The following is a 26,984-nucleotide window of genomic DNA, read 5'->3' on the forward strand; positions in this document are numbered from 1 at the left end:
CATGTAAACTTGTAGTCCAATCATTTAGCCAAATCAGCCGAATACCAACCAAGAAAGTTCATGTTCAGGAGTATCCGACTCTAACCCACAACGGTCCACGAGGCTCGTGTGTGGCTTTTACGCCGTCAACCCAAACCCAAGCCCCAGCCCCAGCCCCAGCCCCAGCCAAACACTCCAACTCTACCCCACACTAATCTCTATTAAGGATTTGGTGAACCGTTGATACAATGCTTAGTAAATTTGGTTGTTAATTTGAAAAAAAAAAATTGTAGGAGATGCACCAGAGATGTACAAAAGATGTAAAAAGATTATTTATCTACTAAAAATGTTAATTTTTTATTCTCTCCTCTTTGGACATAGTGAAATTAGATTAAAAAATATATTTTAAATAAAAAATGAAAATGAATAACTAAAATGTTTAAGAAGAATACTTAAAAAAAGAAAAAGATTAATTAAAATAGAAAACTATATTCTTTAATTCAAATTTAGTTAAATAAAAATTTACTTAGCCGAATGACAGTAATGTCAATGTGAATGCCAACGACACCTAAAAGCTTAAAAAAAAAAAAAAAAAAAAAAAAACCAATAAGACAAGAAAGCAATATAATCAGAGTTCAACTTCAACATAGTGACTTATAAAAAAAAAATAAAATAAAAAAAAAAAATAAAAAAAAACTTACTTCAGCATAGTGCCTTGGCTTCTGCGTGTGTGTTTTGTTGGGTTTGGAAACAAGAAAACCACAAAGCTCAGAGCCATGGAGTCAAAGGTTTATGTCCCTTTTTCTGCCGCACAAGCAGCGCTAGTAGTAGCCCAGGCCTACCCGCATAAGCGCGCGGTTCCCAGTTCATCCTCAGTGCCAACAGGTTCTCTTCCTATCCGAGCTCCTTCTACCCTTGATTCTGATTCTGATTCTGAATCTGTTGGCCTCAAAACTTTTAGTACAAGTAGTAGTTGGTGTTCGTTACAATGGGTATGAGTCTAACAAAAACTTTTTGACTGGGGAGGAGTTTAAGTCGGCGTCGGAGAGGGCTGCAAAGCCAGACGAGGAAGCCTTGGAAGAGAGTGAAAATTTTGAACCTTTGAGGCCTTTAGTGGCATAGCCAGATAGGAAAAGCTTAGAAAGTTCTATAGAAGACGAGGAAGAGAGCGGTGAATATGGTCCTGTTGTTGAACCTGTTTTGGTGGATAGTCTGAACTTGAACTGGATTATGCCCAAAGCTCATTTATCTATGGATGATGATGAGGAGGAGGAAATCGAGGGTGAAGTTGATGAAGATAGTGGGTGTTTGGGTATAGTGAGGGTTCCGGATTTTAAGGCATTAAAGTAGATTGATGGTTCTCCTAGAATTAAGGCATTGGTGGAGTGGAGGGATTCTATAACTGTCAAACAATCTGAGCCTCCCATGGAGGTCAAGGTTGTGGAGGTTGATAAAGTTGTTGAAGCACAAAATGGGGTTTTGGGTGTTGGAATAGAGAAGGCATTGGTTGTGGAGATGCCTGGTGAGGATACTGCATCGGCTGAAGTGAGTCAAGACATGGGTCCTGGTGCTGCAGAGGCGGCTTATGTTGAGTCTTTGATTGCAAATGGGGAATATGTTATGGAGAAAAATGGGAAGTTGGATGAGGATGCTAAGCATTCTGGTGAAGAAAAAGGAGTATACAAGGAGGGGATTGAATTGAATGCTGCAGATGGAGGGGAGTGGGAGATTATGGGACTAAGTGAGGATGCTGATCCAACCATGAAATCCACAACCCAGAGGGATTTAGTGGCAGATGCTGAAGAGGCCAATGAAGTAATGGAAAAAGCTTCTATTACAATCAATGAAACTGATGTAGTACGCTCAGACACTGAAGATTGTATTCATTCCAATTTGTGTAAAGGAAATAGAGGTGCCGCTCAGCTAGAGAAGCACAGTGCTACTACCATGGAACCTGACCTTCTGGAATTGAGTTCTGGAGTGGAGGAAAGTGTCAAATATGTGGCAAAAGAACCTATGTTTATCCAAAACAGTGAAAGCAGCATACTTGATGGTAGTGAAAGTTTTGATCTTGACAACAGGAGTCATAGTGAGAAACTAGAAAGCAAATTCCAGCCTGGAATTGAATTGGGAGTTGAATACCATGATGCCACAGCTTCCACCCAAGTTGAATCCCTTAGTAATGGGCCTGAGGGAAATGAACTTACTCATTCTAATTCCTCTGAAATTGTGATACTGAGTTCCAATGTGGCATATGAACTGAAACAAGTGAAAAAGTATGAAGCAAATACTGATCCAGACGCAATAAAGGAAGCAGCAGAAGGGAATGGAGGTTCACTGCCTGCTGAAGATGCCCAAGGTTTGATTTTGGGAAGCTCTGAAACAGCCAAGACATTGATGCATGAATTTGAGCAGAGACTAATTTCCTCTGATGAGGAAGTGAAGGGTCTTCAGGATCATTCGCAAAGGGTTGGTGGACAGATTGCCATTGACTCAGATGAGGAAGTGGACGAAGATAGGGATGGGGAAAGAAAGCGATTATTTAATTTTGTTCCATTGGAGGCTTTTCTGAAAGCGGTAACCGGTGATAATTAAGAGGAGCATTCTACTTGCATAGAATCCTTATTCCATTCTGCTCCTAGACTAAATCGCCCCGGCCCAACAGCTGGGGATGAATTTGAGTACAACCTAAGTGAGGAAGAAAAGAAGAAAATTGAGAAGATACAACTCCTAAGAGTGAAATTCTTGAGGCTTGTACAGAGGCTAGGCACTTCTACTGAAGATTTCAGAGTTTCAAAAGTTTTATATAGGTTTGTCCTGGATGCAGCAAGGAGGTACTCTAGTCAGACATTTAGCTTTGAGTCAGCCACAAAGAGGCTGGCTATGCAACTTGAACCAGAGGATAAAGATGATTTAGACTTCTCATTAAATATTCTGGTTCTTGGCAAAACTGGTGTGGGAAAGAGTGCAACTATTAATTCCATTTTTGGTGAGAAAAAAACAATGGTTGGTGCATTTGAACCTACCACAACAACTATGAAAGAGATTGTTGGAACAATTCATGGTATCAAGATAAGATTCCTTGACACGCCATGTTTTAGGTCTTCTGCGACGGAACAATCTATCAATTGAAAAAATATTAGCATCGATCAAGAAGTTTTTGAGGAAGTTCCCTCCAGACATTGTACTCTACGTAGATCGTTTGGATACCACTCAGAATAGAAATCTTATTGATTTTCCACTGTTAAAGTCAATTACTAGTTCTCTTGGTTCATCAATATGGTTAAATGCTGTTGTCACTCTGACTCATGCTGCTTCTGTTCTCCCAGATAGACAATCTGGGTCACCCCTAGACTATGAAAAATTTGTTCGTGAACAATCCAATGTTATTCAGAAGTCCATCAATGAGGCAGTTGGTGATCTATAATTGATGAATCAAAGTTGCATGTGTCCTGTGTCCCTAGTTGAAAACTATCCATTGTGTCAAAAGAGCAGTTCTGGGGAAAGAGTGCTTTCCAATGGACTTATCTGGAGACCCCATTTATTACTTATGTTTTACTCAATAAAGATCTTATTTGAAGCAACTCCTATATTACTACCTCAAAAGGCGGTTGATTACCAAAAGCTTTTTCGAATTGGGTTCTTCCTACCCCCAACCTATTTCTTGGCTTCTCTTCTGCAGCCGCATGTGCATCCAAACTCTCTGGTGTTCAGGGAGGTGATGATGTTGACTCAGATACTGAGTTGTTGAATTTATCGGTTTCTGAGGAAGAAGATGAGGATGAGTATGACCAGCTTCCACCATTCATGCCTCTGAAGAAATCTCAAATTGATGAGCTCAGCAAGGAGCAAAGAAAAGCTTATTTTGATGAGTATGATTATTGGGTGAAGCTCCTTCAAAAGAAACAGTTAAAACAGATGAAAAGGTTGACAGAGATAAAGGAGAAAGGCAACAATTATGTTTCCATGGAGGAAGATGAGGACCAGGAGGATGGAAGTCTAGCGGATGTGCCAGCTCCCTTACCTGACATGGTCCTCCCGCCTTCCTTTGATGTAAATTATCCTACATTCAGATATCGTCTTTTGGAACCTGTGTCTCAGCTTCTTGTGAGACCAATTCTAAGCACTGACGGTTGGGACCATGATCTTAGGTATGATGCTATCATGCTTGAAACAAGACTTGTGATTGCTGGTCAATTTCCTGCTGATTTTGGATTTCAGATCATGAAGGATAAAAAAGAGTTTAGTATGTACTTGGATTCCTCAATTGCAGCAAAGCATTGGGAGAATGCATCAACGATGGCAAGGTTCAACATTCAGACCATTGGAGGGCAGCTTGCCTACATCCTAAGAGGAGAAACCAAAGCAAAAAACTTCAATGTTAACAAAACAACTGCTGGGGTGACTGTCACTTTTTTAGATGGGAATGTGGCCACTAGACTCAAATTCGAAGATCAAACTGCTGTTGGAAAGCACTTACTTTTGGTGGGAAGTACTGGAGTTGTCAGATCTCAAGATGAAACAGCATTGGGAGCAAACTTGGAAGTACGCCTCAGAGAAGATGATTTCCCTTTAGGGTAGGACCAGTCCATGTTTGGTATTTCTCTGGTTAAAGTAAGAGGTGACATGTCTCTCATGGCCAATCTACAGTCTCAGTTCTTCATTGGACGGAGTTCTAAAATTGCTATCCGTGTTGGATTGAACGACAAACGAAGTGGGAAGATTACTGTTAGGACAAGCAGCTTTGAGCAACTCCACATTGCACTGTTTGCCATCCTTCCAATTGCAGTCTCCATCTTTAGGAGCATCTGTCTTGGTTTTGGTGTGAAAAACTAACCGAATTACTAGGTGGTGTTGGTTATTTTGAGAGGCTAAAGGCTTAGTGTAAGCAAGTTACTAACCTCTTTCTATAATAACATTTAGTCTACAGTTCTTTTAGCTTATTTGGTCGGTCTTATGATGAACTATAACATTAACGAGATGAAACTTACATATTGGTGTTCTTTGTTGCTTTTCATGATCTCAGTTGGTTAAAGAGCATGATGTAGCAAATTTTCGAGAGCTTTAGTATCTATTTTCCGTCTGTATTTGACAAAGGAAAAGAAAAGAGAAGCTCTATATATTTGGGCAGCCACCTTGATTTTGTTCTCATCTGTTCTGTGCAACATATAGCAAATTAAGTTTCAGCTCCAATGATGCAGTCCTACAGAATTTGAAGTACCATTTACGCTTACTGCTATGGTTCTAATGGTTTCAACCTTAGCTAGCAAAAGTGCAACATGCAGAGGACACAGAAGTTATACTTGATAGGTATTTTTGTCTTTTCACTTTTTGAATGGACAAAAATATCATTTCACTATAATTAATTGAATACTCTCCAGTTTAAATAAACCGGAGAGAATCCTAATTCATAGAGGACCGGGCCATATTTTGGCCATTTTTTAAGTTTTTATTTGTATTATTTTCTTGTCCTATATTTTTATTTGGGCATGTTATTGTGGAGCCTACTCCTCTTGGATTTTGTTCCTTGTAACCTGTTTCTCATATTGCTTAGAAAAAAAATTACATTTTTCCTTATTAAAATCTGTACATATTATCATTTTTTTTTTTATTCTTAAAACAAAAATATTAACAAACAATCTAAACAATTATAACTGTTTTTCAAACAAAAAAAATAAAAAACACCGCGCAACACTACACTTTCTTAAACCAATTTTCACACTCCCTTAGTAGCTTTTAAAGCCATTGTTTGGTGGTTTTAAAAGCTACTTTAAGGGGGGGGTGAAAATGAGCGTGAAAAATGAGTAATACTATACATACTATCACTTTTTTATAGCTATTTTTTTACACTTATAATTATAAGTGACTTTTAAAATTACAACTAAATTAAAAAAATAATAATAAAAATTCAATAATAATTTTAAAAATCACCAGAAATTATTCATGAAGTAGTGAGAGCGTGCGTATAGAAACACCACCCGACGCACATTAACGACAATGCCTTATCTGGAATATTTTCCTGCGATAATCCTTCCCAATTTTCCCATCCCTCTAAAAACAACCGTGCCTGCTCGACCGGAACGGGCCGGGTTGAGAATTGCCGCCCTCAAAAAAAGCGAAAACAAACTGCGATAATCTTTTTATCCATCTATTAGTCCCCAAAATGGATTAGCTCTTGCTCGAGTGAGCGAAGCCAAACATGTCTTTGTTCAAATCCTTCGCTGCAAACTCTTCCGCACTCAAACACAGGGACGCCACGATGGCGTTTATGCAAACTTCCCCATATATGGTATATATAAATTCACACACACACGCACACACACTCACCTCTTTATTCTCTGCTTTTCTTAGGCTTTTGAACAGTTCGTAGTAACTAGTACGCATTGGGCGTTAGAACTTGCTTTACGTTTGGTTCCCGAGAAAATAAAGGAAAAACTAGACGGCTTGTAAAAGGTTAAGGTTGGAGTGGTTGCTGTGTGCTTTCTGTTTTAGTTCTCTGTAAGCTTTTCTCGGCAAACAAACGGAGCATTTGGAGTTTGAACTAATTTTAAGTGCAAGTGATGATTGCGAGTTTCGCACACACAGATGGATTTTTAGGTTTTTGATTGCTTTGTGTTGTGACTTGGGAGAGTGCTGTGCTTGTTGTGAAATGGGTGAGGATTTTTGACAATGCAGTGAGTTCGGGCCACAAAGTTGGTATTTCTAGAGTGTTATATGAATGTTCAATGGCATTCAATATATATATATATTGGTTGTGGATCTTGGAAGGCTAAAACAGGATCTAGCTTGTGGCTCAGCAATTGATTAGTAAAATGTAATAGAGAGACTTGAATAGTATTTTCTTTTGTTAGAGTTTTATCTTTTATTATGTGTTTCAATTTTGTAATTATTCATTGAAAGAACCTTAGGTCGTGGTTGGTGCTATATTTAATGTCATTGTCTTTTTTTTTTCTTTTTTCTAAAAAAAATTTATTTTGTTCTTGCAAATGTAAGAGTCATTCAAATTGATGGTAAACAAGTCTTAGTTTTTGACAATGGAACAAACAGTCCGGTTAAACCATGACAGAGATAGGACCAACTTTGAAGTATGTTGCTATATCTTTTACTCTAAGTGGTCATAGAAGTGGGATTGTTATCTTGCATAAGAACATTTCACCCAATTTGAAGCTCCATCGAGATTTCTTGTGGGCTGAGCTAGGCGAAGAATCAAATATCACCTGGTTAGTTGATCTAATGCTCTCCAATTCTCGAGGGAGGTTTGGGGATTCGGAACTTGAAGATGTTTAATCATGCTCTTTTAGGGAATTGGTTGTGGCACTATGTACATGAGAGAGAGGCATGGTGGAGAGTTGTTGTGGATTCTAATTTTGGTAGTACTTGGGGCGGGTGGTGTTCTATTGATCCCCCTGGGCCATATGGGTTGGAGCTATGGAAGAATGTTAGAAGGGAGTGGATGATGTTTTATAGCCATACCGGATTTGAGCTGGGAGATGGTTCCAATATTAGACTATGAGATGATGTGTAGTGTGGAGAGATGACCCTTAATGATGCTTTTTCAGATTTATATAGCATTGCTCATGTGAAGGATGCTTCTGTTACAGTTCATTTCGATCTTTCTAGTGGTTCACTTAAGTGGAATGTAAGCTTTGTTAATGCAGCTCATGATTGTGAGGTAGATGTGTTGGCTTCATTCTTCACTTTGTTGTATTCCCATAGAGTGAGATGGAAAGGGGAAGACAAGTTTTGGTGGGTCGTTTCATACAAAGGGATGTTTGATGTTAGCTCCTTTTACAAGGTCCTTGCATGCAAAGATGGCCTTCCTTTTCCTTGGAAGAGTATTTGGCCGACCAAGGTTCCTTTGAGAATGACTTTATTTGCTTGGTCAGTGACCCTAGGAAAGATTCTTACCATGGATAATCTTAGGAAGCAGCATGCCATTGTGGTCGATAGGTGCTTCATGTGCAAGAGAATAGGAAGTTCGTGGACCATCTTCTTTTCCAATGTGAGGTTTCTTGTGCCTAATGGAATGCTTTTTGCAGTCGCTTTGGGTTGTCTTGGGTTATGCCTAGTTGGGTGGTTGATTTGTTTGCTTGCTGGTGGATGGGTGGGCTCTCTCAAAGTGATGTCGTGTAGAAAATGGTGTCTTCTTGCCTTTTGTGGTACATTTGGAAGGAAAGAACCGATCAAAATTTCGAGGACTAAGAAAGGACGTTGGAGGAACTCAAGTCCTTTTTTTATTCTCTTTACACTTGAACAACTCCTTTTTAGCTCACTTGGTGATTTGTTTTAATGATTTTCTTGTTCTTTTTTCCCCTTCTAGTTTGACGTTTCTCCTTTATACTTCCTGTGTAATTAGGTTACGCTTTGCACTTTTAATGATATTTTGATTACTACTCCTACTACAACCTATTAAAGTTAGGTTCCAAGTTTGCACATCATTTTTTTATATTGTATATCAAATGTAGCTTAAGGATCTGTTTAAATCTTGGAATTCCGAGAGAAAGGAAAGGAATATCATTAAATTGCTTTAGATACTAGGGATTTTTTTTTTTCCTTCCTTTTTCACAATTCTTTCCAAAATCCTGGCAGAGGACATAGGTTTTAGGTCATGGAATGTAGATTGCAAGTGTTACTGAAGGCCATTCCTTTGACATGTTATTGTAGATTCAATTGGTCATACTTGGGTTAGTTCAGAATGAAATTAAAGTTTCTCTGGGGTGCTGTTTCAGCAATTTGGACTTACGGGATGTTGGATGCAATACTAGGGTTGAAAATGAACCTTCTATAATGCGGGAAAAAACTTCACTGGAAGGATATTCAGGCTATTAAGCAACTATTAGAGTTCAATGTGCCATCTCCATCTTTCATTTTTTGTTATGCAAAATTTCGTATATGCCCACCATCTGGTATGACCGACCCTTCAGTGAGCTCTCTGTAGCAACATAGTTACAAACTAAGCATATATTCCTTTCATCAAGAAGTTTCCGGCTTATCCGACTTTGGGATTTTCAACTCTGCATCAAAAAATGTGCACAAAATCTTCACTGGCCTTTCAAAGTGTTCTTTTTTGCATTTTTCTTTCAACACCTATATTTGTATGAAATAAAATGCATGCAATTAAATAACTAGAAAGATTTATCAATTAGTTTAAGTTATTTAATTGCTCAATGTTTAAACATTAGGTTTTTGTTACAGTTGAATCCATCTCATATGATGATAGCATTTCTAAGTTGCAACTGATAAACTCTGTTGTATATGCTCAGGTTTTATCACAAAGAACTTGCTCATCTTTTAGGAGAACCACTTCTATCAGCTCATGTTATTTCAGAAGAAGCCCTTCAGTCAAAGTTGTCTCTCTCTTAAACATGACACACTACTCTACTTATTCCAGTGATGAATTCTATTCTTCCTCAAAGCGAAGATCTCGAGGACCTGTCATGGCAGCAAAGAAAGCATCTGAAGGTGTGTAATGCATTGATATTATTACTCAGAATATGTTTTTTAAAGATATACCAAGTGTCATGCAATCTTCTATAAGGAGTTTCTTGATATACTATTTTTGGTTTTCTTTTGAAGGGCATACATGCAACTCCAGTTTCTGATTGTTTGCTGTGGTTGAGAGTTTAGGGGCAAAGCAAGAAGATGGAAAGTACAAGCACACAGTTGATCTGCCAAAGACAACATTTGGCATGAGAGCAAACTCTTTGGTCAGGGAGCCTGAAATTCAGAAAATATGGGATGACAATCAGGTGTACAAGAGAGTTGTGGATAGAAATAATGGGGTGAGTTTTTTAGTCTTCTTAGGGTTTGTATAGTTCTTTGGATGTATTAGCCAACTTTTGGTTACTCTTTCATGGAAATGTATTGGCTGACTTTTGATTACTCTTTCAGGGAAATTTTGTTCTTCATGATGGTCCTCCATATGCCAATGGTGATCTTCACATGGGGCATGCACTAAATAAGATTTTGAAAGATATAATCAATCGTTATAAGGTACTTCTCTCTCCCTTAAATTTAGAATCTAATCTCTTACCTTTGCAAATTTACTTGATATTCAATTTCATAACATTAATTCGAGACACATACAAACACATAGAAACTTGAAAGCCTACACTTTCCTATGGTAATGCGTTTGCATTTATGTACACAGACAAACTGCTGACAATCTTATGCCACACCACCACCACCACCACTTTTTTTTTAAAAATTTTTTTTATATAAAAAAAAAAGGGAAGAAACTGCTTATGTGCTAAGCTGCTCTTAGTATGGCTGCCCCAAAATAGGTTGGAACATCCAGTGGAATCCTGTGACTGGAAAGTCACCACTGAAATTTTAGTAAGGAGATTCGAGTATAATGCAAGATCTCAAACAGTGTTGGCCTGTTTAGCTTTCTCGAGATTTGCAATATTAGTTTGAATATTTGGGTTACTTGCAACCAAAGAGTTCAAAATTTTGATTTTAGAGTCCTTTTGCGACACTGTTAACAACTTTAACACATTTTCCTGAATTTTGAATTTTTCCAACCAGGCTGTTTGAGTAGCCAAAATAATTGCCATCTAACTATTGAACAGAATCAATGTGATCTTTTAATCATGTAAAATAATACTTTAACATTGATGCTTCATTTTTTGTCTCTGGTCACTTTGGGTGTTAATTGAAATGGTTTAGAGAGAAACAAACTATTCCAAACCCCCCACCCCCAAGCAAGAAGGGTAAAAAGGGGAAATGGGATGGGTAAAGTCAATAGTTTCCAATGTTTTCTCTTTTCTTGATAATCCAACAGTTTCTAAGTGTGTAATTATACAAAATATTTTTGCACAAGTAGACTGTAGTGTGGCCTTGTTGTTTCATGCTACGTCATGATGTCATTCGTCTTCTGCCGCTTTAATTTTATAAAACGAATTAAAGATCTATGCAAGAATTTTCTTTATCATCATCAGCATCTGATGTAGCGGAAGACTAAGGTAACTAATCAAAGAGCAGTGTCTTTGATTCTGTAAGGAGAAGCGTCTTCGTCTTCTACTCAAAAGATAAATCAAGCCCGCAAGCTAAAAGAAAAATAAAATTCCGCAGAGTATTTGAGAGAGAATTCTCTGATTTGATAATAATTCAATGAGTTGAGTTTTACATAATAAGCAAGCCTATTTATAGAAGATGAATACTTGTAGAGAAAGTAAACCTACTCCTAGTAGAGAAAGTAAATCTAATCCTAATAGAGAAAGTAAATCTAATCCTAGTAAGAAAGTAAACCTAATCCTAGTAAGAAAGTAAACATAATCCTAGTAACAATAGTAAACATAATCCTAATAGGGAAAGGAAAATAATTAAAGCAAATCTAACCTTATTAAGGAAAGGAAATAAAGTCCTAATAAAATAAAATAAAATCCTAACATAAAATTGATAATCAGCGGGAATTGTGACAATCTTTTCTTTTGTACTTCCATTGTCTGAGAACGGATAAAATTCTAATCAAGTGGCGCTGCTCTAATATTATTTTTGATATTTTCCTTATTTTTGTTTTTACCGAAAATATAGGTAAATATCGTCCTACATCAGCATCCTTGTTCCTGCTTGAGAAAATAGTAGTTTATGAAGTTGGTTCAACACTTTTTTTTCCATAATATACCAATTTAGGCCTAGATGTGCTTATTTTGTGTTAGAAACCATAGATTATAAGGTGCTTTTATTTATTTATTTATTTTTTATTCATGGCAGTGTTAAAGCGTGTATGCTTATAATGAACTAATAGAAGTAGAACAAAACAGCTTTCATTTGACAAATTTGGCCCCTATGTTTATTTTATTTTTGATGAACCTTCAAAACTAAGCAAAATCAAATTAAGTTCATTCTTCTCATTTTGTTCTTTTGTCTTTGAGCAGCTTCTTCAAAACTACAAAGTTCATTATGTGCCAGGGTGGGATTGTCATGGGCTACCTATTGAGTTGAAAGGTAAGTGTGTTATGATTTTTTATTTTGTTTTGGCCTGATGGCACCCGCTTTGGACTTTCTCAGTTTAGTATGGTTGGTTTGTCAGTTTGAGATAAGGCCTCAACATGTTACCCCTCTCTGAATCTTATTAGTATATATACTTTTTCCTTTCTTGTTATTTTTTGCTCCTAATTGTTAGGTGGCTTCGCTTGTATACTTCTTGTATACCTAGGAGCACCTTACGCTTTTAATGAAATCTCGATTACTTCAATTTTTTTTACGGAAAATACTAATGGAGTCTCGATTTACAAATATTCAAAGCACGGGTCTTCATTTTATCAAATTAAAAACTGGGGTTTCAATTTCAAAAATCCCGAAAGCTCGAGGGGGTTGTGACATAATTTCATTTTTTTTTTAATTAAATTGTATTGGATTATGCAACTTATAATTAGCAAACTATCTAATAAAGTTATGGCCCCTGAAATACTGAAAAGTTTTAAAACTTCCTATTTGAGTCGTAAACTTTGATCTTGGTTGCTAAAAGTGAGCTTAGCTTGTGGATTTCTAGTAATTGAATGCCATGAGTGCACTTTTATTTTGGGTAAGAGACAACTCTACTACTGGTTTTTGTGGAACCTCAAGTAGAAGTTTGACGCATGCTTGACATTTACTGTCACTTTCAAGTATTTCAGTTCTGCAGTCTCTGGATCAAGATGCCAGAAAGGATCTCACACCGTTGAAGTTGAGAGCAAAGGCGGCTAAATTTGCCAAACAAACTGTTCAAAATCAGATGACATCATTTAAGGTCACATCCCCCTTTATTGTCTCAATTCATTGCTTGTATTTTGATCCATATTGTCATGTAAAAGTTTTGTTTTCTATTAGGTGTCTGTAATGTTTAAGAACTAATTAATTATCAAATATGTTGCCTTTATCTGTCTTTACGGAATGCTAATATTTAGTTTTTTAGTTTCAATTAGATGAGCACCTTCTGCTAGGGACACAATTGAACTTCAGGTATTATTGTTTAATGTTTGCAGCGGTACGGAGTATGGGCAGACTGGAGTAACCCCTATCTAACTCTTGATCCAGAATATGAAGCTGCCCAGGTAATTGCTTCAGCTTTGCTCATGTTGATTTTGCTTTAAAATGAATGTAGCTTTTACCACTCCTTATGTTCTGTCTCTCATGTTAAAAAAGTTTTGAATAAGTCAAACCATTTAGGATATACTATGGCAGCTTATGGAGACTCAAAATTGACTAATTTGCATAAAGTTGACATCTAGTATGGATGTTGCATCTATATGTTTTTTTTTATAAGTAATAATGCATTAAAGAGCGCAGAGGGGCGCAACCCAAGTACATAGGAAGTATACAAGAGAGCGACTAAGTAGATGAGAAAGAAGAAGAGAACATAAAAAGAAAATCAGGGAAATTGATCTCCAGGGGAGCAAGCCATCCTGCAGTCCACATAAAGAGCATATACAAAAAGAAATGAGCAATTTGCATCTATATGTTAACAATGTAATCCTCAAATTGATCCAGAAATGAAGCCGCATCAGTAGTTGGTATTAGTTTTAGAGGATAATTTATGGTTTGATATGCAGCCATAAGTTCATAAATTTGTCTAAGATAGAAGCTAAGTGCAACTGGTGCATCCATACATCAACAATTAGCCATATGTCAACAAGATAGATATCAAGGGTTGCTGATGGCACTTGGAAAACAAATTTTACCAAGAAAGAAAAAAGCCTCAATCTGTTTCATGTTTATTGCACCTTTTTTGGTTAAGTATGTTGACTATAAATGTGGTCGAGTCACTGAAAAATTGTTCCATTTATGTTGTATAATCTGCTAGATTGAAGTATTTGGCCAGATGGCCATTCAAGGGTATATCTACCGAGGCCGGAAACCAGTTCACTGGAGTCCTTCATCACGAACTGCTCTTGCAGAGGCTGAGTTGGAGGTACTATAGTATACCTTTTTTTTTTTCCCTTCTCTTGCATTAAACCTCATATGGAACATGTTACACAAATTTAATTTCCTATATTGAGGAGCTCTTAAGTAGATTTAGTTAAGCTTGGATTGTGTTCAAATAGTCATTTTCCTTCTACCATGATGCTGTACTCCTGATAACCCTTTCCAGACTCGGATTAGTATTTGTTAATAATTCAAATGCATTCTCTTATTGTTCAGTTGACATTCTAGGCAATGATTCAGTAAATTCAAAGATTAGTTGTTTTTCCTCAATTGGTTCACTATTTTGTTACAATTTGTTATGTATGGCTTGAAACTTAGAATAAGGCCCATGCTCAAACCTAGATATCATGTTGCTTGCTTATATTATATTGCAATATTGGCATGATTCTTATTTGTTAATTAACGAGAAATTTATATGCAGTATCCTGAGGGGCATGTTTCTAGAAGCATATATGCTATTTTCAGATTAGTAAATGCTCCTACAACTTCAAGTGGCTTATTAGAAGAATTTTTCCCAGATTTATGCTTGGCGATATGGACCACTACTCCCTGGACTATTCCAGCCAATGCTGGTGAGTTTTCCATTTATGTTGCATTTGACATATTTTGCTAGCATAAATTTTACTAATGCTGGTGAAAATTAGTATATGATCTATTTACTGAAAAAACATTTTAATGGTTGTAATATATAATTTTGCGTCCTATGCCTTCAACTCTAACCTTGTTGTTTTACTTGATTTGAGAAACTTTACCTTTCTGATGGTTAAATGGATTCTTTCCCCTTTTCTCTATAACCGATGCACTATAGATCAAAATATGCTCATCAGACCTTTACGTCATTGAAGTGGTGAATTCCAGTTTTCCTCTTTCATATAATCAGTGGGAATGCGTATATTGCAAAAGAAAACGTGAAGCTTAGGTTGTGGGATAGTTACAAGCAAAGGAAATCACTGATGTGCAATCTGAATGAAGACTCTTATTGTTTTCAATTTCAGATTAAAAATCAATAATAAATAATCATGGTTTCATGGTTCCTTCTCATAAAGTTCTGATCATGTATGGCATGGTTTTAAGAGAGTTGACAGCAAGAGAAATACTCATGCCTTGGTGTAAAAAGTTTATTATCATTTTTTATTTTTTTTATAAGTAATTCAATCTCATTAGGAATCGCATAGAGGCACAACCCAAATACATAGAAAGTATACATAAAAGATCTCTATTAGGGAGAAAAAGAAAAACAGAAGTCCAAAAACAAAGTAAAATTAGAAAAATGAGGACTATTGCACGCCACTATCTATGCATAAAGAAATTTGAACATAACAGATTTTAGTTTTACCACCAAAATCTTGTAATCTTCAAAGCTCCTTGTGTTCCGCTCTCTCCAAATGCACCACATTAACCACAAAGGACCCTTCCTCCGGACTTCTAAAATATTATGGCTTCCCAATTGGCCTCTCCAGCTACCCAACAACATTATCAACCTTCTAGGCATGACCCACTCTATAACAAAAAGACGAAAGAGTGCACCCATAATTCTTGCGCCACTTCAGAATGAACAAGAAGATGATCTATGGACTCCTCACTCTTCATACTCATACAAACCGTCTATCTTTGACTATAAAATATTTGCTTTTGAATGTTTGTGTGTGGATGGATCTTCTATTATATAAGTAGCAACATCATCATAGGAAAAAAAAGGCATCTATCTACGGTTAAAATTCAGAGGCTCTCTCTCTCTCTCTCTCTCATGCATGTGTGCATCTCATTATATGAACTTCTGCAACAGGGTATGCTGTAACCCTTTTTATTTTTCACTGTTATCTTGTGATCAGCGGTCGCAGTGAGTGCCAAGCTTCAATACGCCATAGTTGAAGTACAGTCACTCTCAGGAGATGCTTCTTTGTCTGCTGGAAATAAAAAACAAAGGCTTGGAAATATTCTTAAGGAATCGAAGAAGCCTTTCCTTATTGTAGCTTCGGATCTTGTGCCGACATTAGAAGCAAAATGGGGAGTGAAGCTTATCGTTAAAAAACTACTATCGGGATCAGATCTTGAAAACTTCAGGTCTGAATGCAATTAGGAACCTAAAACTAAACAATACCTAGATTCTCCTATTATACATTTATCTTTTTATAGAAATGAAAGAGCTTATTGCACAATTAACTTGTCTATGGAACTTGTTGTGTTAGTAAAATGCATTGTCTATTTGGTATATATAAAGAAATGTATTCTCTAAGGTATGGTTGTCAATGTTGGTTTCAGGTATATCCATCCAATAGATAACAGAGAATGTCCTGTTGTCATCGGAGGAGATTATATTACAACAGAGTCAGGAACTGGACTGGTCCATACTGCTCCTGGACATGGTCAGGAGGATTATGTGACTGGCCTTAAGTATGGACTGCCTGTACTTTCCCCTGTAGATGATGATGGAAAGTTTACTGAAGAAGCTGGACAGTTTAGTGGGCTTGATGTACTTGGGGATGGTAATGTTGCGGTTGCAAAATACTTGGATGAACATTTGTCAATTGTCATGGAAGAATCATACGGTGTGTTGTCTTTTCCCCAAATCAACCATCAAGGAAATCCCTTGTTATTTTCTCCTGACAATGAAACAGCCCTTGTTATTAATAAAATTCCTCAATTGATTCTCGTGTGCAGAACACAAGTATCCATATGATTGGCGAAGCAAAAAGCCTACAATATTTAGGGCAACAGAGCAGTGGTTTGCATCAGTGGAAGGGTTTCGAGAGGCTGCTATGAATGCGATTGGTGACGTAAAATGGATTCCTCCGCAGGTAATGGTGTTAGACTACGAGGAATCCTAGCCTTGGATTTTAGGGATTGTATGAGATATGTTTCCCAATGTTTATTTATGCCCGTTCTATTCTAATTCATGCTTCGGTTTCCTTATTTTTTTATAAAGTTATGTGGTTCTGGTTCATATTGCTCTTTTCATTTCATTGCATGATAGTAAGTTTGTTTTAGCTTTTAGCAATTACTTTGCCACAGAACTGCATTCGAGTTCTTGTTTTGATGTACTTCTGAGTATTTATTGCATAGGAATCATGTGGGTAATATGAAAGCATCATATATACGTCTATGTTTTCCTCATTTCTTACTAGAAAGAAATAAATTTATGCAATATTTGTCTTTTGTCATGGTATGATGTATCCTTACTCATTGTATCTTCTACATATGATTGATGATTGTTCAGTCAGAAAACAGAATTTCTACGATGACTTCCATCCGCTCTGATTGGTGTATATCGCGACAAAGGACATGGGGCCTGCCCATTCCAGTCTTTTATCATATGCAGTCGAAGGAACCTCTTATGAATGAAGAGACAATCAATCATATCAAGAGTGAGAGCTCTTTACAACATTGATTGCTTTCTCCTTTACTAAGTTATGTTCATATTCGGGACAAGTGTTATCCTCTTCTGAGCCGAAGCAGCAAGTATTAAAATTTCTGCTTCCACATGAATTTAGCTGACCTGAGTATGTTGGACCTATTAAAGGTTTATGTCCAACTAACGAATGTTATGGCTGTTTTTATCATTTGTTTGGCAGCGATAATAGCCCAAAAGGGTAGTGATGCATGGTGGTACATGACGGTAGAAGATCTTCTTCCTGAGAAATATCGTGAAAAAGCATCAGATTATGAGAAGGGGACCGATACTATGGATGTATGGTTTGATTCAGGTATAATAATACTGAAATGTAAAAAATATTCAAGCCTTTTCTTTTCTTTTCTTTGTTCTTTTCTCATTTTTGGGCTCAGGGAAAAAATATATATATGGACCTACTTAGCTATTTCATGTAATTTCATGATTGCCGGTTTATGTTCTCACCTGTATAAAGACGATCTTAAAGTGTATATTCTTTCAAATAACACAGTTATACCTCAGTGGTCATTGTTCGTAATATCTGAGATTGTACCGAATAGGCAAAGTTCATTCATCTATCTTGTGGTTAGTTTTTGCTGGATTTCTGTTTAGTGGAAAGAGTAATGTAAAATGTTCAATTATTGAGAAATTATTCCTTCTTAATTTGTCAATGTTTAGTGGTTGTGTGCTATTCCAGTCAGAGTTTTCTTTAGTTATAATAGTAACTTGTACGCACTACACAACTTTCACTTAAATAGCTCAATTAGAGCCCATTACTTTTTGACTAGGAAATTGTTTTGGAATCATATTAGCAGAAAATATAATTATAAACAGATGCTTATGTTTGAACGTGGTCCCTTCAGGTTTAAACCTAGTATTTTGAAGATCTCATTGTTGACTGAAATCTTGCATAATGTAAATTCTCCAGCCACCTAGTGTGCCTTAAACGGGAATATATGCTACCTTCATAATTTGTTGGAAATAATCGTGAGGGCTGGAGTAGGGGCAAGCTTGGGTGACTCTGGGAAAGCTGTGTTTAAGCACTGAATTCTTGCTACTTGGTGAATAACCTTTGGCATGAGTCTCTAACTAGTATAGTTGGAAGTCAAATCTTCTGCATGCCAACTATATTGTATATTATTGACGGGTTTGCTGTATAAGTGCATTACTTTGTCAGATTGCTTCTGGCTTTCTATTAGTCACGTCTTTCTTACATACATTAAATATTATTTATTTTTATTTTGCATGCATGAGCATACCTTCATTTAGCTTCTGAATTCTGTAACTGCTGTTTGAAAGGGGTCCATGATTTTATCTCCTATTCTGATACAAGGATTCTGGTTTTCCTTAGCTTCTTACTTTATTTTTCAGGCTCTTCTTGGGCTGCAGTCTTGGGTAAAAGAAATGGCCTTAGTATTCCTGCAGACTTGTACCTTGAAGGCACTGATCAGCATCGTGGGTGGTTCCAAAGTTCTCTGTTAACAAGTGTTGCTACAAGAGGTAATGAGCATCTGAACAGCTTTGATATTGTTTTCTTTTCTTTTTCTGGAATGGAGCATTTTTTTTATTCAGCTCACTTCGTTAAGAACTTATTATTCTTAGTCTCAAAAGTTAAAATTTCAGGCACATTGGTCTCTTGCCTGTGGTCATCAATTCCTGAAAAATTGCAATCCCATCTGAACAACACTTCCTGATGTGATTGTAAAAAATTTAGATGAAAATGGTATATGCTTTTCCTAAAAGGAGATAAATTGTAAGATCTTAACTTTGTCATCTCTATAATTTTGGTTCTTATGCCCAAGCAGTACTGAATTACTTATTTATCAAAAAAACTTTTCAGAATAATGTTGGGTGCTTGTATCAGGCTATCAAAAAACCACAAGGTTAATAAATGAGATTTTTGTGGGACAATGACAAATTACATTACTGCTGATCTGTTTCTGAATTACAATTACTTTAATTGGGATTTCGAATGACGCTTCTGAATGTAGTTTATCCTAGATTGATTTTGGATCTTTGGAACACAATATATGGTGCATTCTAGTGTACATTGTGAGACTTGCAATTGCCCTGGACTTACGATTGTGGCCGCTGGAATTCTAGTTTTTCTGTTTGCGTGATAGTGTACATTCCTCTTGTCACATTTTAAGCCATTGATTATTTTAAATGAAATAATTGATGTTGAACGACTAGACACTATGATGTCACACTTTTCTTTGATACAGGAAAGGCTCCATATGCCAGTGTTATAACACATGGATTTGTATTGGATGAGAGAGGTTTAAAGATGAGCAAATCTTTGGGTAATGTTGTAGATCCACGTGCTGTGATCGAAGGAGGAAAAAATTCAAAGGTCAATCTTCTCTATAGTTGAATCAAAGACCTATTCCAACTCTATACCTTCCCTTATCCACTTAAGCCAAGGTCTGATGGCATTTGGATGCTTAATGTTTTGGTTTCTGTTGGCAGGAAGCACCTAGCTATGGGGCTGATGTCCTGCGACTTTGGGTTTCTAGTGTAGATTATACAGCTGATATGATGATTGGCCCTCAAGTCCTCCGTCAAATGTCTGACATTTATAGGAAGCTCCGTGGAACATTGAGATACCTTTTGGGGAATCTGCATGACTGGAGGGTACGGCCAACTTGACAATCTGCGCTTCACCATAATTTTATTTGTTTCCACATTCCCAAAGTCTTTCACTATTTATCATTTGTTACCTCTTTCTCTTAAAAGAAACTTGTGATGCATTATATGCATTAGTTAATTTGTCTTGCTTTTAAATTTTAATTTAAGTTCCAATATTATTTTTAAATTATTTTTTTAATGCCATTTCATCTCTCGTCTTGCTTCTTTTACTTAATATTGGGCTATGTCTATTGGCAGGCTGATTATGCTGTTTCATACCACAATCTTCCAAAGATTGATCAACATGCGTTGTTTCAGCTTGAAAATTTTACAATGAACATTAAAGTGAGCTATGAAAAATATCAATTTTTTAAAATATTTCAGGTAAATATTCTCTGATCTTGTTTGATTTATTTGTCTAATTTACTGCTCGGATTTTGGAGTTCATGCTTTATGAGGTGGTTAGCATTCAAAAGTGGAGTTATTTTATCAATGTTGACAATTATCAAAGTCACAGTTTAGGAGTACAAGATTTGGTATATGTTTGTATAAGGATTGGTACACCATGATCATAAATGAAAACAAAGAAGAAAAAAAAGTAAACTTATCATGACATTCGAAGAGGGAATGCTGATTTTTGATCTATACATATGGTTTTATAGCTCTGCAGAAATTTTTTTGGGTTAGTTGCAACTATTCTCCCTAAACTATGAGGTCATTTGCAATGTCCTCCCAAAACTATATATTTTTGCAATCAACATCTTTTTTTGGTTAGTAATGCGTATCATTAATGAGCACAGAGGGGCGTAACCCTAGTACACATGATGTATATAAGGAGAGTCCCCATTATTGGCTAAAAGAAGAACAAAAATCCACTAATTCAAAATAGTTAGAAACATGAAAAATGTTATACGCACCTATCCAAATATAAAGCGATTTGACCAAGATGGTCTTGAGCTCATCCATTGAGTTCTCACAATCTTGAAAACATCTTGCATTCCGTTCTCTCCATATGCTCTATAGTAAGTGCAACGGGGATATCCTTCAAGTGGCTAAAGCTGAACAAATTTCAACATGATCTCGCCAACAATCTATTAAGTCTATAACCCTTCTAGGCTTCTAGGCATAACCCATTCTACTCCGAAGAGGCTAAAAATTGTACTCCATAATTCTCTTGGCACTTCACAATAGAGTAAAAGATGATTTTTTTTTGATAAGTAATAGTCATTGTATTAAAAGCACAAGGGGCGCAACCCATGTACATAGGAAGTATACAAAAGAGCCCACTACACGAGCTTTAAACTAAAAAGGACGCATATAAATCTATAAATTCCGTAAGTGTTAAAGCTTGCGAAGAAGACCCCAATACCCTCCAAGAGAAGAGTGTTTGTAGAACCCTTTGCTTCAATTCTGTATTGCCCATTTCATGATCCTCAAAGCTCCGCGCATTCCTCTCTCTCCATAAGGACCACATTACACACAAAGGAGCCATCCTCCAAATGTGCACGGCTGATTGCTTTCCCCTTTGCCCTCTCCAACTTCCCAAGCATTCCTTCAAACTCCCCGGCATCACCCACGTTATACCAAATAGCTGGAGGATCATATTCCATACCTCTACAGCAACTTCACAATGCACTAAAAGGTGATCAATAGATTCGCCACTCTTCTTGCACATATAACACCATTCCATCACAATGATGTTCTTCTTTCGTAAGTTGTCCAATGTTAAAATTTTCCCCATAACCACAGTCCAAACAAAAAAGGCCACCCTCGGAGGAGCTTTACTCTTCCAAATAAGCTTCCACGGACCATCCACCGGGGCTGAATTTAACTTCACCTTGTAGAAAGACTTCACCTCAAAAATTTTCCTCTTCGAGGGGAGCCAACTAATTTTATCTACTCCACCTTGCCTTGCCTGTTGTGAATAGAGCAATTCGAAGAATCTCGAAACCTCCTCCAATTCCCAATCATGAAAGGTCGAGTAAAAGATGATTTATAGATTCCCCACTCTTACGCATGCAACATCATTCCACCTCTATTACTCTTCTCTTTCTCAAGTTATCTAAAGTAAGAATCTTACCAAGAGCCATTGCCGACATTAAAAAAAAAAAAAAAAAAACTCTCAAAGGCACATTGACTTTTTAAATACTCTTTCAGGGAAAAGTTGAACCCCTCGAACTAGATAACTCGTGAAAAAACACAAACTTCCTCCTCTTTGAAGGGATCCACCGAAAGCAATCATCACCACCTTGTCTCCATCTAAGGGAATACAACAAATCAAAAAACACAATCTCCAAATCTACCTCCCAATTTTGTACATATCTTATAAAGATACATTCCACTGAATATCACCATTGGAAAACTGCATATTATCCGCAACCCACGCCTCCTTACAACAAGCAATACTAGACAATTTCGGAAAAGATTCCTTCAGCGGTTGATCCCCGCATCATATATCATGTCAGAACCTAATCTTAGATCCATCTGCCACTTCATATCTGACAAATTTGAAAAACTCCCCACCCCCTCCTAATATGTTTCCACACTCCAACTCAAAGGCCCCCTCAACCTCCTTAAAACACCGACCTTCACTCATACCATCATATTTTGCTTCCATCATCAAAGGCCATAAAGCCTCCTTCGCCGTAGAATACCACCATAACCACTTATCTTACTGTGCTTAATTAAACTAAATCAAGTTTCTTACCCCCAAACCACCAGATTGCTTAAGAGAACAAATCTTTGACCATTTAAATGGAACTTAAACTCATTGATGACTCCTTATAAAAAATCTCTCTGAAGTTTCTTAATCCTATTAGCCACACCCAATGGAATGGGAAACTAAGACAAATAGTATGTGAGCAAATTGGACAAAGTACTCTTAATCAAAGTCAACCTACCTCCCTTTGATGAGCCTCTTCTAACCTGCCAACCGCCTCTCCATTTTTTTGACAATGCAAATTCAATATTAGTTTACTATGTCCACCTCACTATCCAAAAAAAATTAACAAATTAGTGGACTGAGATGAACATTACAAATTAATGTGCACTAATACGTTAATTTTGTGGTGCACCCCCACCTGCCCATCAATCTATTAATTTTGTCATAAATTTGGACAATACAATTTAATCTTGTTAGTGTGGTGATTGAAAAAATTTCATAGTTTAAAGGGAACATTGCAAATTACTACTCTATAGCTTAGGATGGATAACTGCATCTAATCATTTTTTTTTTCTAATAATCAAGCAACACTTGCATTGTCATTTAAAAGGAGTGACCACCAAGTGCAAAAGAAGCGGACTACTAACTTTATCATTCTTTGTTCCATAGAAACTATACTAGGCTGGATCAATTTGTAAGACAGTGCCCACTAGAAATGCATGAAATTGTTAGTTTCTCATTAATAGTTGATACTTAAGTTTGATTCTTCACGTGTACTTGCCCTTTTTTTAGAAGAAAACACTTCTCAATCTACTCTTTGATTTGCCTATTCTGTGGAATTTTGAATGGAGGCGTTCTGTTTTCATTTTCAGATCATACAACGATTTGTCATTGTTGACCTATCAAATTTCTATTTTGATGTTGCGAAAGATCGACTTTATGTTGGGTAATTCTTCCCATACTCTTTTTGATCTTGAAATACTGCATTAGACATGCTTTTAAAATGAAAATGTTGATTTTCCATGCATTCGCATTCGTTGCAAACTCGTGTGTTACATTTGTCCAGTTTCTCCGTTAGCACATGTGGGTTAGTTAAATTAAAGCCTTAAAACCAGTTATCCAGATATTGGAAATAAAGTGAAACTTTTGGATTTTGTCTGCTCTGTCTAAACTCTAGATTTGGTTGTCCCAAAGTATTTGCCAAACTTGGTAGGAGAGAGTTCTGTTAGATGCTTTTTCTTCTAACAATTTATTGAACCTCCAGAACCTTGAAAATCCCTTTCAAGCAGTTCCATGCAGACTCATGTATGGAGCTATGCGCCCTATGTGGATAAGCATAGCACATGCACACACGGATGCACATACTTTGACAAGTTTCTTTGCTTTAGTTGAACTATGTTTCGTAAAACCTCATCCTGTTGAAGTGTCTATCTACATATGACTGATTAAAATGTAGCCTTACATTGCTAGCCTTGATGCTTACACCTCAATGGTGCAAGAGGCACGCCAACTGCCTTCTTTTTCCAGCCCTGTGTAGGGGTCCTGCTCATTCATTCACCAGTTTGTGGCACATATCTCCAAGATTTTTAGTCTAAATGTGTTTGTGCGATACATAATGTTATTCGAAGTTTCAAAATATAAGCTTTTGATGTTTTCTGTTAATCCCCCAAATAGGTGCAGTGAAAGTTTCTCTCTCTCTCTCTCACCCAAAGTTGGTAAATTTCAGGGGCACAACAAGTTTTACAAGGAGAAGTTGTCAAACAGTTCTTGCAGCACATATGCTTTCCATTGTGAGAGTAATTGCTCCACTTTTGCCCCATTTGGCTGAGGATGCATGGCAAAACCTTCCCTTTCATTATACCATAGAAGATGGTTCTATTGCTGAATTTGTTTTTGAATCAAGATGGCCAACCCTGAATGAAACATGGCTTGCTTTTCCTACCAAAGAAATTGGCTTCTGGACAAAAGTTCTCGAGGTAATACTGTTTTTATTTAATGATCACAAACTGACCTAATTGAGGGTTTGTGTATTCTGGATGTATGTTCTCATCTCAATAATGGATTGTTGACAGCGAAGTGAACTGACTTATAACCTTTTGTTCTCATGAATGTCTCGAAAACCTTTTTTCTCTCCCAAATTCTGTATTGAAGGACATTTGGAAGTTTTGTTGCTCATAAAGAGACATCTGATAATATTTCTGGTGATATTTTCATGAAAAACGAAGTTGGAAAGTGTTTTGGTACTTCCACATACGAGAGATACTCCTGATGCACTCTGACTACTATATACAATTTAAATTTTTATTTGGTCTCTGATTTCACAGTTGTCATGCTGAGTAACTTTCAATTTCCTTTTATTTAATTATCTCCCTTTTGAAATGCCATGTTAGAAGTTAATTTTGTAAAAATTGGGGGACTGCTAGTGATATCTTTCTGCAATCTACTTGACCAGCTGCGAAATGAGGTGAATAAAGTCCTAGAGGTTGCTCGTGGTGAGAAACTGATTGGTTCCAGTTTAGAAGCAAAGGTTTATCTCCAGACATCCGATACCAGCCTGGCATCTAGATTGTGTGAGATGTGTGCAGCAAACAATGATGCAGACACATTGCATCGCATATTTATAACATCTCAGGTATGTTGAGCTTTGTGGTATTTGCATCTACTCTTAACTGATCAACTCTATTTAGTGATCCAGGTAAGGCTGTTCATTGCGTTTTCTCCTTTTAGTCGGGGGAAGACACTGATGTGGTGCAATGAGCACCAACATACCAGTTCAACAAATTGGCTTGAGTAAATCTGTCTTGGCTATGTTTAGGAAATTCATCTATTGCTCGTAAGGTTATTTTGACTAGCCAAAAATATCAATAAATAAAAAAAAATAAAAAAACTCAGATCCAGCTAGCCAAAACTAATAAAGTATTCAATACGATTTTCTCTCGGCTTTGATAGTAGTAGAAATAGATCAAGAAATAATATTTTTAATGGAATAGTGAAATTGTAGCTAAAATGCTGAGCTGAATATAGGTGCTTTAGGAAAGTGATTAGTTAAAATATATAAAAAGAAAAGTGTTCTTTAACTAAAATTTAGCTAAATATTTGCTGAGTTAGTTGTGAATACGCTATGAAGAGCAAGTACTAGTTATATGACCATGATGTTGGGAAAAGAAAAAAAAAAAAAAGACGACACCAAGAAGCTATGACTTTTCATTGTATTGTATTTTATTTAGGTGCCTGAACCGCTTAAAAACATATTGTTCTTCTTACCTGGCAATCTGCAGGCAGAGGTTCTTCCCTCTTTAGTGAATGAGCTGATTTCACGCATACCATTCAGTGGAGAGTGCCTCATTCAAGGACAGAACAAGGTTTGGATTGGTGTGTCTCGTGCTGAGGGCTCCAAGTGTGAAAGATGCTGGAATTTTTCACCCCAAGTTGGCTCTTTTCTGGAGCACCCCACCCTTTGCAGCCGCTGCTATAATGTGGTAGGTGTTCAACCAATTCCAGCTGTAGCAGTTACAAGCTGAGATTTGGAGAGCTGCAAAATTTTCGATCTAGCTGACACAAGATTTTATTGGGCCAATTCAAATTTTAGAGCTTCAAGCATTTCAATTTCAATTTCACTTTACCCTTAGATTTATTTGATTCGACCAGTATAGTCTTTTCTGGCTTCCAATACCGCAAGCGAAAATCCAGTTTTTGCACAAAGTATTTGTTGAGACAATCAAAAAAATGGTTGGCTTACAAGGTATTTGCTTACGCAAAGATCATCAAATTGTCAGCAAAAAGAAAATGATCAGAAACTTGAGAAGAGTGCTTGGAAGATGACATCCTGATCCCATAGAATTCCAAGATTTTTTATTGCTCCAATTTCAAATTAATTAGTTTATTTGGTAATTACCCCGCAATCTATACATATTTATCATAATAACAAACTAAATACAGACAAATTATGCAACCCCCTTTTTTTTTTTTTTTTTTTTTTGGTAAGTAGAAAAAATGAATGACAATCGATGGTTATGATAATGATAAAATTTTGTTTGACATGAGGTATATATTCAAGTTAATTCTTAAATGCTAATATAAACACGTGTTTGTGATTAATTAACAACCCATTTGAACAATGGGTGTCTGCTTGTATTTATACTAAACACCGTTGTATTATTACCTTCGTGTCACAAAGAAATGAAATACAAAACAAGCATTATCTTCTTGTTCATCTTTCCTAGCTTTATCTAATTATGCGAATATCTCCAATTGAAAAATCAAAACAATTAAAAGCAAAAGGAAGATAAATAAAATAAAGGGAAAATTATACTTTACCCCCCAATGTTTGGGGAGATTTTTCAATTTAATATCTAATGTTTCAATTTTTGCAATGCACTCTCTTAAACTTTCAAATTTTTGCAATTTGACAAATTTTAT

The 26,984-nt window shown here is 36.5% G+C and overlaps 2 protein-coding genes across 3 annotated transcripts; both read left to right on the forward strand.

The window, feature by feature from the left end:
- The first annotated feature begins 727 nt into the window (after nucleotides 1–727).
- Nucleotides 728–4,973, forward strand: LOC132177627 (translocase of chloroplast 159, chloroplastic). Its single transcript, XM_059590029.1, is given in 4 exon segments — nucleotides 728–961; nucleotides 963–3,108; nucleotides 3,110–3,674; nucleotides 3,677–4,973. Coding segments are annotated over 4 exon segments (4,056 nt in total). The 5' UTR covers nucleotides 728–755; the 3' UTR covers nucleotides 4,816–4,973.
- Nucleotides 4,974–5,987: 1,014 nt separating this feature from the next.
- On the forward strand, nucleotides 5,988–26,306 carry LOC132181121 (isoleucine--tRNA ligase, chloroplastic/mitochondrial). 2 transcript variants are annotated; one of them, XM_059594201.1, is made up of 22 exons: nucleotides 5,988–6,268; nucleotides 9,243–9,441; nucleotides 9,607–9,761; nucleotides 9,871–9,972; nucleotides 11,859–11,928; nucleotides 12,600–12,712; nucleotides 12,948–13,016; nucleotides 13,766–13,873; nucleotides 14,309–14,459; nucleotides 15,720–15,951; nucleotides 16,150–16,436; nucleotides 16,549–16,685; nucleotides 17,105–17,252; nucleotides 17,460–17,591; nucleotides 18,647–18,775; nucleotides 19,501–19,628; nucleotides 19,745–19,909; nucleotides 20,162–20,287; nucleotides 23,438–23,511; nucleotides 24,292–24,541; nucleotides 25,018–25,197; nucleotides 25,844–26,306. In XM_059594201.1, the coding sequence occupies exons 1-22, from the start codon at nucleotides 6,179–6,181 to the stop codon at nucleotides 26,084–26,086; spliced, it is 3,288 nt and encodes a 1,095-aa protein (XP_059450184.1). In that variant the 5' UTR covers nucleotides 5,988–6,178; the 3' UTR covers nucleotides 26,087–26,306. The 2 variants fall into 2 exon arrangements, with proteins under 2 accessions (XP_059450184.1, XP_059450193.1); XM_059594210.1 differs by lacking the exon at nucleotides 5,988–6,268 and having other exon boundaries at nucleotides 9,351–9,441; nucleotides 9,556–9,761.
- Nucleotides 26,307–26,984: the final 678 nt, after the last annotated feature.

This window comes from Corylus avellana, chromosome ca1, assembly GCF_901000735.1.
Source record: "Corylus avellana chromosome ca1, CavTom2PMs-1.0".
NCBI lineage: Eukaryota > Viridiplantae > Streptophyta > Magnoliopsida > Fagales > Betulaceae > Corylus > Corylus avellana.

Coding starts and splice junctions, on each gene's coding strand:
- LOC132181121 (XM_059594201.1), top strand. CDS start 6,179: ATGTCTTTGTTCAAATCCTTCGCTGCAAACTCTTCCGCACTCAAACAC. Junction 9,442..9,606: donor AGCAAAGAAAGCATCTGAAG/GTGTGTAATGCA, acceptor TTGAGAGTTTAG/GGGCAAAGCAAGAAGATGGA. Junction 15,952..16,149: donor TCAGATCTTGAAAACTTCAG/GTCTGAATGCAA, acceptor TGTTGGTTTCAG/GTATATCCATCCAATAGATA.